The 17,961-nt window shown below is 48.1% G+C and overlaps 1 protein-coding gene across 3 annotated transcripts in view; it reads left to right on the top strand.

Annotated features, from left to right (window-relative positions):
- GDPD5 (glycerophosphodiester phosphodiesterase domain containing 5) overlaps positions 1-17,961 on the top strand; it is a 106,329-nt gene that overhangs the window by 61,230 nt on the left and 27,138 nt on the right. For all 3 annotated transcript variants that reach the window (XM_048293791.1, XM_048293789.1, XM_048293790.1), the window contains exon 3: positions 15,268-15,371. In XM_048293791.1, the coding sequence (XP_048149748.1) occupies positions 15,268-15,371 (104 nt within the window). The remainder of the gene's footprint in view (positions 1-15,267; positions 15,372-17,961) is intronic.

The raw sequence follows: 17,961 nt of genomic DNA on the forward strand, positions 1-17,961 counted from the left end.
GTGCCCTCCAGGGCTCAGGACTGGCGCCAGTCCTGGTTAATATCCATATCCATGATCTGGAGGAGGAGATTGAGGGCACCCTCAGTTCGCAGCCCCAGGTTGGGTGGGAATGTTGAGGGCAGGAATTCTCTGTAGAAGGGTCTGGACAGGCTGGATCCATGGACTGAGGCCAGTGGGATGAGGTTCAACAAGTCCAGTGCCCTTGGGTCCCCACAGTGCTCTGGGAGTGGGGATGAGTGGCCAGAGAGCTGCTGGACCCGGGGGTGCTGGTCCCAGTGTTCTCAGCCAGCAGAGAAGGATAATTTGGTTAAAAACAATGCTGTTGGAGGGAAGATTCACAAGCTGCAGGGTTCTTGTTGTAAAATTAAAGCACAGCCTTGATGTAACGAAGAATAAAAGAAGGGAGGTGCAATGTGTCACTATTTATGGCATTATAGTAATTCTGCTTCCAAAGCAGATCTTTGATTTGTACCCTGCTCGAGTTGTTGACTCTAATTTATAATCCAATAAACCCATAGATTGTTGCTCAGGGCAGGCCAGGGATATTACATCAGGCCAGGCCTAATAATTTAGGAGCAGTTCATTAAGCTCAATATCATCTAAGGTGCAATTGCTTTTATGGGCTGGTGTGTCCCATTTGGCACCACCTGGTTTATTCCCTGGGTGCTGCTGCGTCCTGAATCCATGGCTGCAGCCCAGCAGTAGCTCATCTGATTGCTCCTGGTGGGGGAATTGAGCTGTCCAGTGGTGACATGAGTTGCTTTCCTACACCTCTGCCCTCATGGCAGGGGTTTGGAGCTGGATTTTCCAACGCAAACCATTCTGTGATTCTCTTTGTGTGCCCTGCTGATTCTGAGTCTGTAACTGGTGTTCGTTGAGTTTTGGTTTGTGGGGTTTTTAGGTTTCTCTTTGGTTGGTTTATTTATTTGGTTGGCTTGTTTTGGGTTGGTTGGTTGTTTTTAGAAGCATTTTTTGTGTGCCACAGGCCGTAGTTTTGACAAGGCACTATCGATAAGGTTTATTTGCTTCTTTTAAACACCTGCCAGCAGAAAGCAGAGTTCAGCCCTGTCTGAGCTAATAAATAGTCATATTTATTCTGTGTTCCTGCACGGCCTCAGGCAGCTGCCACGTCTGTCTGCTGGTTTCCCACATGCATCAGCTGTGTGAGCTTGGGAGCACTGCATGTTGATAACTCAGTTCTGCACTCAGCATGGAGCACAGCAAGAGGAAAAAGACTTGGCCGCAGAAATAAATCTTCCAGTTCCTCTCAAGTCCAGATTTTCTGCTGGAGACCTTCTAATGCAGGTGGTGTGTGAGGAGAAGACATCAGGCTGTCTGATGGGCAGAGCCCAAACTTCTGGACAAGATTCTTCAGACAAAACCCCGAGAGAGCCTAAAGATCTCCCCTGAGCATCCTTTTCTCCAGGCTGAGCCCTCCCCAGCTCCCTCAGCCACTCCTGGTGCTGCAGCCCCTTCCTAGCCCCGTTCCCTTCCCTGGACATGCTCCAAAGTGTGATTTTTTTTAATGGATCATGTAAGTGACCTCAAGCTTGATCTGCTCCTGTAAATGGTCCAGATCTGTTCTATTGGAGACTTGGCCAAACTGGATGGTTCTGTGCCTGCCTCTGGCAACAGTTCTCCTGCTGGGAATGCCAACATCCATATGCAGTTCTCCCTGTGGCTTCCTAATTTGAGGTTGAGGTGGGGGCATATTCCACCTTTTTCCTGTCTCCTTCCTCCTGCGAGGTCAGCTGTAAATTAGGTTGGGTTGTGGTCACAGGCTGCTGCCAGGAGATTTGTTGACACTACTTCTATTATTTTTTTGGTTTTTTCCACTCTGGCATGGTGCAGTCATTGCTTTAGGCAGGACTTTTTGGAGGGGTGAGCCTAGGCTGGAGAAAATCAGTTCTGATGTTGTTTCCTTGATGGATGAACAGTTGGTAGGAAAGCTTTGCTCATCAAAGATTTGTGTGGTGGAAAAAAAAAATGTTTTAAATGTCAGGCCTCCCTGTTTTTGTCCTCTCCATCCTTTGTGTTGCTCCCAGAGCTGCTGGCTACAGCCCAGGAGATGCTTTGGGAAATGCCCCCGGTGATGAGACAGGTAAGGGAAAAATCAGCCAGGTTTGGGTATTAAATGCAACAAGAAAATGTAAAAGATCACATCCCTCAGGGAGTCTGCTCCTGCTTGGCGTCAGAGCTGTTGCTTTCCCTTTTCTCCTGGTTCTTCTGAAAGCTGCAGCCTGTTTGGTGCTGGAGTAAATCCAAGGCGAGGTTCCTTGTGGGCTGAAACAGCAGATGCACCTCCCACCTCTGAGCTTCCTGGCCTGCCTTCGGAGAGGAAGGAACAGAGAGTCCTTATGGATCTCTGTGAAATACTCCTGATATTCTCTCAGCAGATCTGGAGCAATAATAACCACACTGCTGACGAGGCTGTAAAAAATGGGAAATCTGGCTTAGCACGTGCTATATTTAGAAATGCCATCAGTCCCAGTGAAATGGGAGCCGTGGATAATCCTGGTATTTCCTGTGACAGAGGACTGGAGTTTTTGGGGTGGGTGTCCTGCAGGCAGACAGTTGACACCCTCAAGTGGGTTTGTAAATGAGGTTTTACTTTTCCTGTGCGTTGTGTAGGCAGTGCTGGCTGTATTTTCATTTTGAAAAACAAACAGGTGTTTTATACCAAATGTGCCTTGATATAATTAGTCATAATTAAGAACCATGACTGCTTTAGCTGTTGATTGAAAAATTAGGCATTTTTCTCACCAGCTGCTTCTCACTGAAGCTGCTTTGATGCTCTCAGATGCACTGAAAAAACCCAGCCCAGCCAAAGGCAGAAGAAGTTCAAGGCCATTCCTCCCCAGAATTCCCTTTCTCAATGGTACAAACCTCTGCTTAGTGATTGTGATGACAAAGCTCACAGAGGTGACAGATGACTTTGCAGTAACTCTGCAGGTGACTTCCCTGCCATGGGTTTTGCTGCACAAGCAGTTTTGCTCTTGCAGGAAGAAGGAGAGAAATGGGCTGGAAAGCTTTCTTTGCAGGGGAGGTAAAAATCACATTATTGTAAAATTCGACTTTTGTTTCTTTACTATGCATTTATCTCAGATTCCTTCAGGTCCAAGATGTTTGTCAAGATCTGAAGAGAGTAGGAAGAGAAAAAACTGGTTCTGAGTGTGGTCAGCAGCCCTTAGAGCATTTTGATGTCTGCCAGGGTTCCTTTCCAAGCAGTAGCTTGAAGAGCTGCTTTGCTCCATGAGAAAGGTGGAGAAGGATCACTGAATGCAGGTGTTACACCTTGGTATGGCACAGGTTGTGCCTCATTTTGGGCCACAGTCTCTTCCATAAGCAGGAGAGAGGTTGTGTGGTTGGGATAAAAGTTTCCTTTGGGATGGCATTGTGGACACTCTGGGCATGATCTATTCCTGTGCTTGGAAATATTTGTTACTAGCTTGGAAATTATTTTTTATCTATCCCAGATGTGAAGCCAAAAGCCACGTTTGCCATTGTCTGTAAAATTCCAGGCTGCAGACCAGTGATGCTGTGGGAATTCTTTCCCTGCATTCTTCCCCAAGCTGGGATCTGTCTGGTCCATCCCTCTCTTGGCCACCACAAGGGCTTTATCTCCAACTTGCTGAATTCCACGTTGGGTTGTGCAAAGAGATGGTTTGAGAGCAGTTTGCTCATCCAAATTGTCCCCAGTCATGTGGGAGAGCTGCAGGATTAGCACCTTTTTCCTGGCATGATTTATGATCAGGGAGTGATGGGGTAGGAAAAACCTTGAGCTTGGGGTTATTTTCAGTGCAGGGTTTTTTGAAATTGCTGAAATTGCCCTCTCCAGGTTGTCCTCTGAAAGGGGAGTGGAAAGTCAGGCTGGCTGTGCTGGTGTTTGACAAACTCTGGAGTGCAGCAAGGTGCAGGAGCAGCAGTTTGGCAGATTTGCTATTTCTGTGCCACCTTCCATTGGAGGCGCTTTAATCAACGTGCAGCTCTTGATGAGAGGGATAATTATTCCCACTTCCACAGAGCTGAGAACATGAGCCAGGTTAAAATGTCTTTTCTGGGATTGCAAACGACTTTGTGGCAAGGAAATGAACTGAGTTTCCTTCCCAAAGGGCAGCCCTCTGGGGTGCTGCTTTGCTTCCCAGCAGAGATTCCTGGGCTCATCTCACAGTGTGGGCAGCAGGGGAGGGGGGATTCTGCCCCTCAGGTGAGACCCCACCTGCAGAGCTGCCCCAGCCCTGGGGCCAGCAGCACAAGGACCTGGAGCTGCTGGAGAGAGCCCAGAGGAGGCCCCGGAGCTGCTCCAGGGCTGGAGCCCCTCTGCTCTGGAGCCAGGCTGGGAGAGCTGGGGGTGCTCACCTGGAGAGGAGAAGGCTCCAGGGAGAGCTCAGAGCTCCTTGCAGGGCCTAAAGGGGCTCCAGGAGAGCTGGAGAGGGACTGGGGACAAGGCATGGAGGGACAGGACACAGGGAATGGCTTCCCACTGGCAGAGGGCAGGGATGGATGGGATATTGGGAAGGAATTGTTCCCTGGGAGGGTGGGCAGGCCCTGGCACAGGGTGCCCAGAGCAGCTGTGGCTGCCCCTGGATCCCTGGCAGTGGCCAAGGCCAGGTTGGATGGAGGTCTGAGCAGCCTGGGACAGTGGAAGGTGTCCCTGCCCATGGTGTGTTCCAGCCCAAACCATTCTTTCATTCTGTGAAATGTTAAATTTGCTCTGGTTCCGGAAAGGTGACTCAGGAATGTTCCTCCCTTGGGAACTCCTCATCTCCCAGGCTGTGTCTCTTGCTCAAAGCCTGTCTTTGTGCTTTTGCTGCAGATGCTCCAACTTTAAGTGAAGAGAGAGAAAACAGATTTAACTGGGCATGGCCCCTCTCTTGGGCTTGGCACCATTCAGGTGCTGTCCTGGCCCTGGAAAGCAGCAGGAGATGAAGCAGTTGCAGGGCCTTTTTCAGCACATGCACTGAGGCATTTCAGGTTTTCAACAGAGAATTGAGGCTCTTGCTCCTGCTTAAAACAGGATGGTAACAACTTGTTCCTCTTGTCTGTGAGTTGGCTGCTTGCCTTTCAGCCATGGTGATGGGTACTGAGAGGGAATAGCTGCAGGGGAACCTCCTGGCTCCTGTCTAGACACGCACGGCAGAGTTGTTACATAATTCAACTTTGCCATGCCAGAATTTATCATCACATCACATAAGATGTCCTCTTGCAACAACAGTGATGTGAGTGTGATGTGTCAGAGCTGCTGGGAAGTGGGAAGGGGACTTTTTGTAAGTCAGACCTTCCATTTCTTTGATGCAGCTTTTATTAGCCTATAAATTTTGCTTATTTTAGTCCTCATTTTTGTGCCTCCCAGTGGTTTCTGAGTAACACAAACATTTAGACACCTACTGCTTTACCATTTTCCTTGCTGCTTCCTCAGCTGGAGACCAGCTGACCCTTCAGGCAGAATTGCTGGATGATCAACCCTTGCAAATGCTTTTCTAAGATGTCATTGCCTTGTCGCTTGCGCCACCAATGGAGGGAGAAGAACGAACCTGTGTGGGTTTCCACGTGGGGAAGTGTTCTGCTTTGCCTTTTGGTGTTGATGCTCCTGGTTTAGCATTGTCCTTCTGCATGTGCTGGTGTGGGCACTCTGCAGCCACACCAAAGTGACCACTGTGACACAAGGGGGGCTTTGGGGAGGGCAGATGTCACTTGCTGTGGAGGTACCACAGGCTGATATTTGTTGGTCATCCCAAGCAAGGTTTTCCTAGACCCAAACTGGGTGTAATCCAGGGAAAGTGGATATTGATACCAAGAATGGCACCCACTGCCTCTTTTACTGTCAGGACTTTGTCTTCCAGCACGGGCTGCTGATGCTCCTGCCCTTTCAACCAGCACAGAAATCCTTGGTTTGTTTTTGTTGTGCCAAGCATCATGACAAAATAGTATTTTTAGATGTTGTCTTGCAGACATTTGCTGCCAAGGGTAAGATGCAAGGGAAAAATTGTCCAAGGAATGAATTTACTGTGTGTTTCTTCTCCCAGTCCAATCATTTGCCCTTGGATCTATTTGACATCTATGTCAGATTATTTAGGATAGTTTACAGAGCATTTTACAACAGAATTCCTGTAAATGCTTCTGAAATATAGTAATTCTCTTGAAATAGGGATAAATATTCAGGATTTCTCTCATCCACTGTTCTTCCCATATTTAAGCCGTGCTTACTAAACTCATCAGCACCCAACAGGACAGAGCTGGGGACACATCTGAGCCTGAGCTGGACAAAGGGCAAAAGCAGTCTGGGGCCAGGACAGAGACAGGGTCAGCAAAGGCAAATGCAGAGCTGGTTCCCCTGGCACTGAGTGATCCACTGAGGTGCGGAGTGGTTGGGTCACAGCTTTGCTGAGGGTTTTTAGAGACTGCAATCTTCTCTAGGCCTGGTATAGGGCCCAAATGTCCTATTTCCACCTGGAGCCAGAAGCTGACCATTAAGGAAATGCCTTTAAAACCCCCAGGATACGCACAAAATGTTCCTCCCTGGTGATAATAATTTTCTTCTGAGATTTCTTGAGTAAAATGTAACACTGAGGCCATTGCATTTAATAGCCTTCATTGGCTGTGTTCTTAGGTAGCTTATATAGTCCTTTTTTTTTTTTTTTGAGCCTGCTTTTATTAAAGCTGCTTTTAATCCTCACCCCCTTGCCCCAGGATGCTGCTGCCTTAATTAAAGTGGACCATCAGCTGAATGCAAGTCAGCAACATCATGTGCCTTTGCAAAGGACTGTCAGGAGGCTGGGATGAGTTGGCAGGAATAACACCCACAGGAGGCACTGAGGATGAAATCCTCCTGCTGCTTGATGCTGATGAGTGCTCAGCAGGGATGCTGTGCCCAGCAAGGTGCCCCACTTCAGGCAAGCCTTGGACCTCAGCCAGTTGGTCTCTGCAAGAACCATGGGCTGTATTTTGTTTTCCTTCCCTAGATGAGCCTCATCAGTAATGACTGAAAAATCTGGACCTATTTCGTCTGGAAAGAAATCTGTCTCCCCTTGGCGTCTGAATATGCAAAGTGTTGGTGAAAAAAGGAGGTTGTAGTGCATTGTTAGCATCAGGAATGGGTTTGGAATACTTGGATCGTTCCATGAGTTTGCCCAGAAGCACTGGTTATGTTGGCTGGGCAGAATCCAGTCGGTTAAAAACACATCATCAGGAGCTGTGGGAGTAAATCATTCTGTGGGGGATAGATTGGGGATCCCCTATCACTCTGTCCTGTTTGCTCATGAATCAGAGGCTCCCTCAGGGATTTTTGTTTACCTCTGCCTTCAATGAAAGAGGGAGGATGTAATTGCTGGAGGCAGAGCTGGTCCAGGCCATGATTATTGCTGCTGAAGGTCCCCAGGGGCCACTAACAGCCAGAAAGAGCCCTGGCTCCAGCTGTGCTCTGTGTCTGGAACAGCACAGGAATTCCCATCTTGGTGCCATCAAGGGTTGCCTGTGCTTTTTGTGATGAATGCTGGGGACTCAGTGAAATGCCGCCTCTGTTGGGTGATGGACACCTAGAGAGAAACTGGTCCTCTGGCAGACTGTGTGGGGAGGGGGGGGCAGGCAGCTGTGGGTTATCCCTCAGTTTGGATCCCTTTATCCCTCTCCTTGCTATTTAGGCAAGGAAAACTGCCTGATTGCTCCCAGCTTTGTAAGCCCTGGAGCCCGGAGGGAATCAGCCCTACCCTTTCTGGTTGTGTTTTTGGAGTCTGGGAGCTCGAGGTGTTTTACAAAGTGTAACAATGATATTTTTAGAGATTTGGCTCTTTTTAGTTGCATCTGTTGAGCTGCAGTTCAGCTCCAGCAGCCCCAGCAGGAGCACATATTTCAGGAATATGTTCTCCGCCACTTTCTGTGACCTGCTAAATGGAATTGTAAATGGAGTGTGTCACAGCTCAGAAATCTCATTCATGGCCTTTTCTAACAAGGTGTGCAGAGAACCATTAGCCCAGCCTTTGCCAAAATCAAGTAAGATGTGTCTGAGATGTGCACTGACTTGCTTTAGGAAGCATCTGGTTAAGTGTCAAAGCCTCAGCAGCCAGAGCAGCAGGGTTTTCTTCTCTTTCCTCCTTACTTCAGACCCATTGTCCGTCAGACCCAATTTCTTCCTTTTTCTTCCCGTTTCTGTAATGATTGGCAGGTGCCTCTTATGCAAAACCACAGCGTGTTACAAGGAGTAAAAAACCTTGGCAGTGTTTCTGAAGTGACCACACTGGCTCAAATTGGCTGTGCTCCCAAATTTCTCCTTCCAGTCAGTCCCTCTCCTGCCTGGAGAGGGCCATAGCAAATGGGAAAAATCTCATTCCTTATGAAGTTTGAAGGAGTAAGCCAAGACAGGGAGAAGGCAGAAAGTTGAGGATGAGGAGTAAAAAGCAAGAGGTGGAGGAGGTGTTCAAGCAGAGCTTTGCACCAGATGGTCGCAGTTGCTGGATGAAGAGAAAACAAAACCATTGGGCAGGTTACAAAGTCCTGTGGGAGCTGCCTGATGCACTGTGGAGTCCTGCAGACTCCTCCTGCTCTCTTGTGTCCCTGAATCTTCAGTCCGAGAGAGGGATGAAAGCCTGATCCCTCTGCAGCCTGTCAAGGTGAGGGAATTTCATCCCAGGCACCTTGGCTCTGCTCCGGATGTGCACAGGGTCTGTTAGGCCAACATTTGCTGCTGAAGTATATTGATCTGCTCACTTAAATGCTTCAAATCCTTGGAGTGCAAGGTGCTTTCCATTAGTTCTGTTCCTCTGCAAGATGAGATTGAGCTGCTGGATGTGCTTTTGGCAAGGAAGGCTGATTGCATCCTGGGCTGTGACGATGACAGTGCAGCCGGATGTGGGTTTTCCTCTCCAGGGACACTTGAGAGAAGACATCTGAGCACTGAGGGCTCCCCATAACTAAGGCAGGCTTAGAACAGACAGAAGTGAACCCACTGGGGCCACCAAACTGTTTGGAACAGGAGCCAGGGGCAGAGAAGGAGGGGCTGAGAGCTGGGGTTGTGCAGCTGGAGGTGGGAAGAGAGGATTTTGCTGCTCTCGGCAGCTAAGGAGTAGCTGTAGAGAAAGTCACAGAATCATAATTTTTGGGGGGTTGGAAGGGACCTTAAAGATCATCCCATTCCAACCCCCTGTCATGGCAGGGACACCTTCCACTGGACCAAGCCCTATCCAAGCTGGCCTTGAGACCTTCAGCCGTAATGGCCCTTGGCAAGAGGCAACGGGAACAGTCTGCATCAAAGGAACATCCAGTCAGACAGTCGGGAAGTTTCTCCCCATGAGGGTGGTGGTGAAACCCTGGAGCAGAATCCAGAGGAGAGTGGGAATTGAAAACAAGCCACTGCTTTAAGGACTCCGCATTCACATACTGAGAGTTTGTAATGAAAGTTTGTAACTTCTCCTTAGGAATTGGGGTGTTGTTCCCATTGACAAAATGCTCCGGCTGACACTTGTTCTTGGTGATCCTCAGTTTCTGGTTCTGTTGGAGATGGAGTCATCCTTCATCCTCAGAGATGATTTAAGAACTTGCTTGAAGATAATCTTTTGTTTGTTTGGACGAGGTCTGATTGGGTAATCCCGAAATGAAGAATGTTGCCGTCAGTTTTTCCTTTGTATTCTCTGGATAAATGTTAGCTCTCCTCCTTTCCTCTCCAAACTAATACTGACAAATGCCTGCAGCAGACTGATTCTTGAAAATGTCAGAAAACAGTGAAGTGCAGACTCCTTAATAAACTCTTTTTTGTATCCAGGAGTGAATTAAAATGATCTGAAAACACTCTTGAGTGATGGTGGTGCTCCAGTCAGAGTCCAGCTCTTGGATTTGCTCCTGAGGTAGAGAGCGATTGCTCAGGACTGCATGGCCTTGATCCCTCAACAGACTCATTTATTTGCTAAAGGCAGGTGCCTGGGCTGGTGGATATTTAGTGACACAAGGATGGTGTGCACTGCAGGGAGATAAAACACCTTTGAGGCCTTGTTGCGTTTCCAAGTTGGAGGGTGTGGTTGTGTTGGATATCTCTGATTGTTGTCTGCACATAGAACTTCCAGCAGGGAGATTTACAGTGTGGAGCTGGAGGAAGATGCCCAAACTGGATTTTGTTTGTGTGATCAGCTCCACGTACTGTTGTTTTCCATCTGCTCGTGCATTGCCTGCCCAGTGCGCTGCCAGATTTTTGGGAGGGCTCAGTCTCCTTCCAGTTTCCTCTCAGCAGAAATTCCATCCTCAAGCCAAGATGCCCTTCAGCAAGAAATTGCTTTAAAATATTAGCTTTTCTATAAAAGGCTTCTGCTTTACAAAACTGGATTTTTTCTGATTTTAAAAAAAAAGCGGGGGGAGAGGAGGGGGCAGACATTGTTAAAAAGCTTCTTCCTGTTCTAGTTTGATTTTTATTTCGTTATTTAATTATTTTTAATGAATGAACAGGAGGTTTACTGTGCTCAGGAGACAGAGGATGGGTAGGGTCCTCCACAGGGACTGAAAGCCATGAATTCCCAGAGGCTTTGACTTGAATAAGAGCTTTCTTTGTGGTGGATGACTGGCAGTTCCAGAAACAAGAGGGTTGGCTTCCCCCTTACCCGCCGTTTCCCCCATTTTTCTTTCTTTTTCCCCAGTTTTTTCCCCTCTTTTTTTTTTTTTCCATTCCCCCCCCCCCCCCCTTTTCCCTTTTTCCTCTTTTTTCCTTTTTATTAAAACAAAAGGCATGCCCCAGTTGCTGCACTCATCTGACTTAAACTTCTGCACAACTTTAGGTTGTTTCCTCTGCCCAGCATCAGTGGTGGCTCCTTCTAAAGTTGGCAGGAGCCATAGAATCGTTTGGATTGGAAGAGACTTTAGGGATCATCTTGTTCCAGCCCCTGCCCGTGGGCCAGGACACCTTCCACCAGACCAGGTTGCTCCAAGCTGTTGATGTTCTCTGGTTTTCGGTCTTTGAAAGAAAATACCTTTTATTGAGGAAGATCCATCTGCTCTGAGGTGGATCTCCTCAATTCCAAGCACCCACAGCCTCCTCCCTGTATTTAAGGTGAAATCTTTAGGTGGCATCTTTAGGTGGACCCTTTGCTGTGGTTTCAGCTGCTCTGGGAGAGCTTGGGGGCAGAGCGGGGGTGACGTGAGCACGGCGCAATCCTCGCACTTGGATGTGAATCTAGGAGGGAATGTAAAATCCATCTGTTCCCATCTGAGCTGTACTGGGATGAACTGCAGCACGCTCCAGCAGTGACATTTGAGTTCCTTCACAGGAAAGCTCCTGTGGGTGCACACGTTGGACTTCACCCACGTTGATGGAATGGTTCCTGTGAGCTCATCTGTGTGGGAATGGAGCCCTAATCCATCCAGCACTGGCATTTCCTCAGACCCATTCCCAGTTCAAAGCAGGCTTCTCTCTTTCCAGTTCCTTTTCAAGCTCTGTGTGGGTTCTGGGTGCCAGGGCGGATGCTGGAGGCGTGGGTTTGCTTAGGACAGGGTTCTGCTGTTTCATCCCGAGGCTGGGAGGTGTAGGTGGATCTCAGGGATGCTAATCCTGCTTGGGATGAGCTGACAAGGACTCCAGGAACCAGCACAGGTGGAGGATGGCATTTCAGGACTGGTGTCAACTGGGGTGGCTCCAGCAGCTTCAGTGGAGCAAAATCCATCTGTTCTGTTTACTCCACGGACTGTCAGGGGATCATCTGGCTCTGGCCTTGGATTTTCTTGGCTTTCATGGATCAGACCTTGAGCCAAGAGTGCTGTACTGCCCCTGCTTCCCAGCTGGGTCCAAAGGAACAGTGAGGGGGCAGCTGAGCTCATGGGGCAGCATTTCAGCAACCTTGGGGAATATATGTGGTAGTAAATAAGGAATTTAATATGTCTCACATGTTGAACCCTCTGTTTTGCCTGCAGGCCCCAGGCAAGGTTTGGGACATACTTCTGATAGAACCAGCTTAATTATGTAATTTAAGTCAATGTTAATTCTAAATATATTGAATTTATTTATAACTTCTATCACTATATAAATATTAATTATATTACTCTTAAGACATACTATGAAGAATATTAATTATATTATACGGTTAAGCTTGTTGATCGTAGAGTTCTTTTCCAACCTTTCTAAGTCTATGATTAATAATCCTGTTAAAATATTTAAACCTCAGGAAGAGGGGCACATGTAAATGCAGTGATCACCACTTCAGAGCAATGCAGTCTCACCCTGGGCAGTCCTGGTTTTTAAGATCTGAAGTGTTGCTTCTCTGTTCTAAGTCCAAATCACGCTCTGAATCCTGAGACCGTGCTGATCTGCTTTATGGGAGGAAAGTGGGCAGTTTGGTGATCTGAAGCCTTGATAAGGAATCATCAAGTAGATATCAAATGGACCATGAGTGTGGCTTCTCTAGAATTCTCTAGAACTGTCTTGTGTTAAGCTGGGAATTCAGCCATAATTCAGCAGGGAACAGGTCTGGCAGACAAATCCATAGATTTGCAGAGTGGGTTGGGTTGGAAGGGACCTCAAAGCCCATCCAGTGCCACCCCCTGCCATGGCAGGGACACCTTCCACTATCCCAGGCTGTTCCCAGCCCCCTCCAGCCTGGCCTTGGACACTGCCAGGGATCCAGGGGCAGCCACAGCTGCTCTGGGCACCCTGTGCCAGGGCCTGCCCACCCTCCCAGGGAACAATTCCTTCCCAATCTCCCATCCATCCCTGCCCTCTGCCAGTGGGAAGCCATTCCCTGTGTCCTGTCCCTCCATGCCTTGTCCCCAGTCCCTCTCCAGCTCTCCTGGAGCCCCTTTAGGCCCTGCAAGGAGCTCTGAGCTCTCCCTGGAGCCTTCTCCTCTCCAGGTGAGCACCCCCAGCTCTCCCAGCCTGGCTCCAGAGCAGAGGGGCTCCAGCCCTGGAGCAGCTCCAGGGCCTCCTCTGGACTCTCTCCAGCAGCTCCAGGTCCTTGTGCTGTTGGCCCCAGGGCTGGGGCAGCTCTGCAGGTGGGGTCTCACCTGAGCAGGGCAGAGGCTAAACCTGCATTGGCTCTGCAGGTTGGATTTGGCAGAGGATAAATTTCTAGGAAAACCTCCTCTAAAGGAATTTTTTTTTTAGAAATCCTGGTCAAAGGATTTCTTTAGCTCACAAGTGGTACCATGCTGGGAGGTGTCTCCTGGCATATGTGTGGTCATCTGGAATGAAATAGGTGAGAAATAGGAGGAAGTTTGACTAAATTGAGAAAGTCCTCGTAGGAGGGGTTGGTGGGAGCATGTATAGTTAAACCTCATAACATCTCCTACAGATCTTAGAATAAATAAACTTCCTGAGCTCCTCTGCTTTGCTGTGCCACTGCAGTAAATAATGCTTTGTCTGGCTTGGAGAGTTGCAGCAAAAGAGACTGGCAGAGACTTCAGTTGACCAAAACTAATCCCTAAATTGGAAAATCTGTCCCCTGTGATAATGAATTTCAGTGCTGTTTTAAACAAGATTCAATCTTCCAGCACAAGAGTGGGTAAAATCCGTGAGCCAGCGTCACAGATGAATCAAACATTGGCTTTTCTGTGGCAAATTCCTTTAATTTGTGGGGTTTTTTTCCCCCTAAATCCCTTAACTTGGAGTTGGTTTTGCTCCCACCTGGCATAGTGTGGGGACTGGGGATGTGCAAAAGGGGTGGAGAATGTGTGTGAAACACTGATTGATTTATTTATTTCTTATTAAGGATTCTATGATTTTTTTTCTGACAAAAATTTTCTGGCAAACTACAACTTGGTAAAATGTCTCTGTCATCATTAATTTCCTTTTGGGGCTCTTCTGATTGTGTCTGTTGATCACTGGATCAGAGAATGGCTGGAGTGGACCTTAAAGATCAAATATTCTGTGTTTTTCTGAAAGCCCATCCAGAACTGTGCCTGAATTCACTGAAGGATGCCTTAAGATAGAAGAATTTGCCTGGGTTTTCACAAAACCAGCAAGGCATGGCAAGGGCACCCTCAAGGGCAGACCCAAAATAGCATTTGGAGAGCTTGCCACAAGCTCTGCTGCTTGCATGTAAATAAGAAGGGGGAAATTGTGTTTATATATATGGGGGAAAAAAGCTCAAAGGTTTTGAAATGTTTTCCTTGGCTTGTTTATCAAATCAGTGTCATCCACTGCACGAACATCAGCAGAGCTCAGCCCAGACTGACCTTTAAAGAGCTGGAGGGTGGGATTTTTTTAGCAATGTTGGTCTTCAGCATAAAAAGGGCATAAAACCTCACTTGCCTTGGAGAACCCCAAATATATATGGGAATATAACCCATATTTAACTTATATGTGCAAGGAGGTGTTAGACCCAAGCGGAGAGGGGGAAAGAGAATCCCAACAAACAATGGGGAAAGTGAGGTTTGGAATCCTGGAAATGTGCAGGCTGCAAGGCATCCAGAAGGAGGGGAATGGTTTGGATTGGAAGGGACCTTAAAGCTCATCCAGTCCCATGGGCAGGGGTACCTTCCAGTATCCCAGGTTGCTCCAAACCCTGTCCAACCTTTGGAACACTTCCAGGGATCCAGGGGCAGCCATGGCTTCTCTGGGCAAAATTGGGTGTCTTGATTTGGGTTATACAGCCAAGAATTTGGAATTTCTAGCAGAAAACATCATTTTTTGGCATAGCAAAAAATGAAACAATTCCAACCCTTTTTATTGCTTTCTTTTGGCTCTTTTTCCTGTGGTGGAGAATACAAGGAGGAGCTGTGTATCACAGGATTGGTATCCAGGGTGATGCAAAATAGTCAACACACAGTTAAGTAAATAACTCCAGCCCTTAGCATGGAAAGGGACGCAAAATTTAGTATTTTTTAGTGTTTCTATTCGCTATATTGGTTACAGTGTTTTGCATAATTAAAAATCCAGGAGAGCTCACCAGAGAAAAGAGCATTTTCCAAGAAGATCAATGTGTGCTTAGGGTCCAGAAGGCAATGACGGTGGTAGGGTTGCTCCTGTTCTTTTCCAGTTTTCATCCTTCCTTGCTCCTTGTGGGAAGAGAGGATTCATTAGAATATTTTCCATGCAGAATTCATTTCAACAAAAGACCCCTCACCAAACAAAACCCCAGCTCCATATCCAGAAGTGTTCCCTCTTCCCTGACAGCTGGAGAAATGCTCTTCCAGCCCTCCATAAGATGTATCTATATAAATGACCCTCTGCCCAGAGCTGGGGAGCAGGGTTGCATCTCCCAGGGAGCAGAGGTGTGAAATCTGCCCTTGGAAGTGCCTGTTTACTCCACAGCTGGGATCAAGTGGCATCCTATGGACACTGACTTCTCTTTTTCTCCGCAGTGGGAGCGCCTCTGGTTCCTCATCCTCACCTCATCCTTCTTCCTCACCCTGGTCTGGTTTTACTTCTGGTGGGAAGTTCACAATGACTACAATGAAATCAACTGGTGAGTAGAGCTTCCCTTAGGAAATCTGGTTGCCATCACGCACCTGCTCAACACAGCTTTGGATTCATCTGGATCCTTTGGATGGAGTTGCAATGATGATAAAGGGAAAATGAAGTGGGAAGTGGGACTGAAGGAGAGCTGCTTCTGCCTGGTCCATGTGTAGATGTAACGTGGCCTCACATCTCCACTGCGTGGCTGGGTTTTTGTTTGTTTGTCTCTATGGTCGGCTGGGTTTGGAAGTGGCTGAGCAATTTGGCTGCAACTATTCCACAACATATCCGTGGCAAAAATTCAGCCTGAAGCACATGGGTGTGGAAAATATTATACAAAGTTGGAAGGAGCTGAAAAGGAGCTTTGCAGTGGGATGTGCTGGAATTTAGGGTGTTGCCAGCTGCCTCCAATGCTGGAAATTATACTCCCTTTTATTATTCGCAGCATCTTAAAACATTTTGACAGCACCTTGGGCTGTGTTCTAACCAAACTGCTTTGACATCGTCTTCTTGTCAAACATAAGATGTAAAGTGTATTTTAAAACACAGTGGGGAGCTGATCCCTTAAATAAATCATCTGCTTTAGATGCTGGAGCTGTGCGAAGGGAGCGTGTTTACCAACATGGTGATGTGAGCTGGCTCCTCCCCGGAGGAAATGGGTTTTTCCTCTTTGCTCACACCCACACTGTGGCAAGTGAAACCATCACCATTGCTCTGAATTATTTGTAACAGCAGCATGATAAAAATGCCTTTTCTAAAATGGTGTTTTGGAACCTCTCTCTTCTTCAGTTAAACCTTCAGAGAGGATGTGAGAGCTCCAAGTCCGCCCCAGTGCGAGACCAACACTGAGCTCAAAGTTGTGAAAGGGCTAAAAACAATCCTGTAGAAATGAAGGAAAGCCCTGGGAATGCTGTGAATGGGCACTGGAGCTGCAGTGCTGCCAAGGCTTGGCTCCCCAGATATTCCTGCAGGAAAGGGGGGACATCTGCAGGTCTGCTCTGGATGCAAGAGGCAGTTGGGATTTAACACGTCCAGATGTCACCTGCAGCCCAAAGCCCTGTCCCTGCCGTGCAACCCAGGGTGCTGGAAGCACATCTGGATTGTGCACAACACTGGGAAAGGATTCCCTCTTGTGCACAAGTTTTGGAGAGGCTCTCTGGATGGAAAACAGCATTTCAGGCACTGCCATTCAGTGCTGGAAATGGGTTGGTGCTGTGTGTGTACTGTAACCCCAGTGAGATCCCTGCTCCATGCACTGGCACCAGAGGTTGAGCAGGGTTTCTGGGAACAGCTGTGGAAAGGCTGGAAAGGAGGAGGAGAACACGGGGTGAGGTTTTCATTACAGCCATGCCAGTTCCAGGCAAGGGGGAAGTAATGTCCACTGGGTCCATGCAGGCTGAGCCTGGCCCTCTTCCCTTCCAGCTGCGTGGGCTCCATGAAAACAGAGCCGTTTTGGCCAGACAGGGTGTGAGGGAGTTGAAAGCATCATTTTGTTCCCAGTGGGGCTGTGAACCTGTTGCCGATGAGGCACAGTGAGGGGCTGGTGTTTAGAAACGGCGCCTTTGCTGTTCCTCTGTGGTCGTCGCTTCTGGGCCGTGCTTTTGGACGAGGTTTCTTTGCTGCTTGTTCCTGCTGCCTTCCTCTCTGATTTACTGGGAAGCTGGGAGCTCCCCCAGAGGAGAGGAAGGGCTCTTTGGGGCAAACAGCACACTGAGTTGCTGCCAGGGCCTTCCAGAGGAACTGGGAGAAGGAATTGCTGTGATATTGGTGTCAGGAGCTGCTGAGCTTCTTCCCACCCTCCAGAGCTCATCCTTGGGAGCTCTCCTCTCTCATGTCATGTGCAGCTGCACTGAACTCCTTCAGCCTGTCCCACCAGGTGAAGAAAGACTGGAGGTGTCTGTCCAAGCAGCCCCTCAAGGAGGAGGACTGCCAGCAGCAGGTCGGCTTGAGGGCTGGATGAAGACTTCCCCCCGCTCTGGGACTTGTTCCAGCACTGCATCACCCTCTGGGAAGAGATTTTTCAACCCAGACCTCTAAGGGCCTTTTCCCTCTGCCACCCTTGAGGAGATTTTTTGTCTTTTTACCTGTCTGTCAGGCATCTTGGGCAGCAGTTGGGGCTTTTCAACTTGTAAGGACTAAAGGGACTATTCTGGGGTTGAAATGGGCTTTAGAAGGACAAGGCAAAATTGTGGCCCAGCATGTCTTGCTTCAGGCTTTTCAGCTTTTTTTTCCTTGAGGCTGGATATCAGTGAGGTCCTTGTTAGTGAAGGTGCTTTGTGTCCCTTAAGTAAATTTTTTTTTTAAATTTATTGCTTCTGGCATGTCCCTTTTTGGTGTCTACACTTGATTGCATTATAATTTAGATCTGCATTGTATAAGGTTTGTACTGCACCAGTTCTGGCTCGGGTGGGCTGTGGGGGATGCTGTAATTCGGGAACCTGGCTGTGTTCCCCTGGAGCAGGACCATAAATGCAAGGCTTGTAGCAAATGTGTTCCTCCTCAGTTCTGGAGAAAGCTTACCTGCTTCATAACTGCCATGGACACAGCATTTTAAAACATTCATTTGCACATCAAGTGAAGGCCTGGTGCTCTCAGAGGGG

Source organism: Corvus hawaiiensis, chromosome 2 (genome assembly GCF_020740725.1).
Source record: "Corvus hawaiiensis isolate bCorHaw1 chromosome 2, bCorHaw1.pri.cur, whole genome shotgun sequence".
Lineage (NCBI taxonomy): Eukaryota > Metazoa > Chordata > Aves > Passeriformes > Corvidae > Corvus > Corvus hawaiiensis.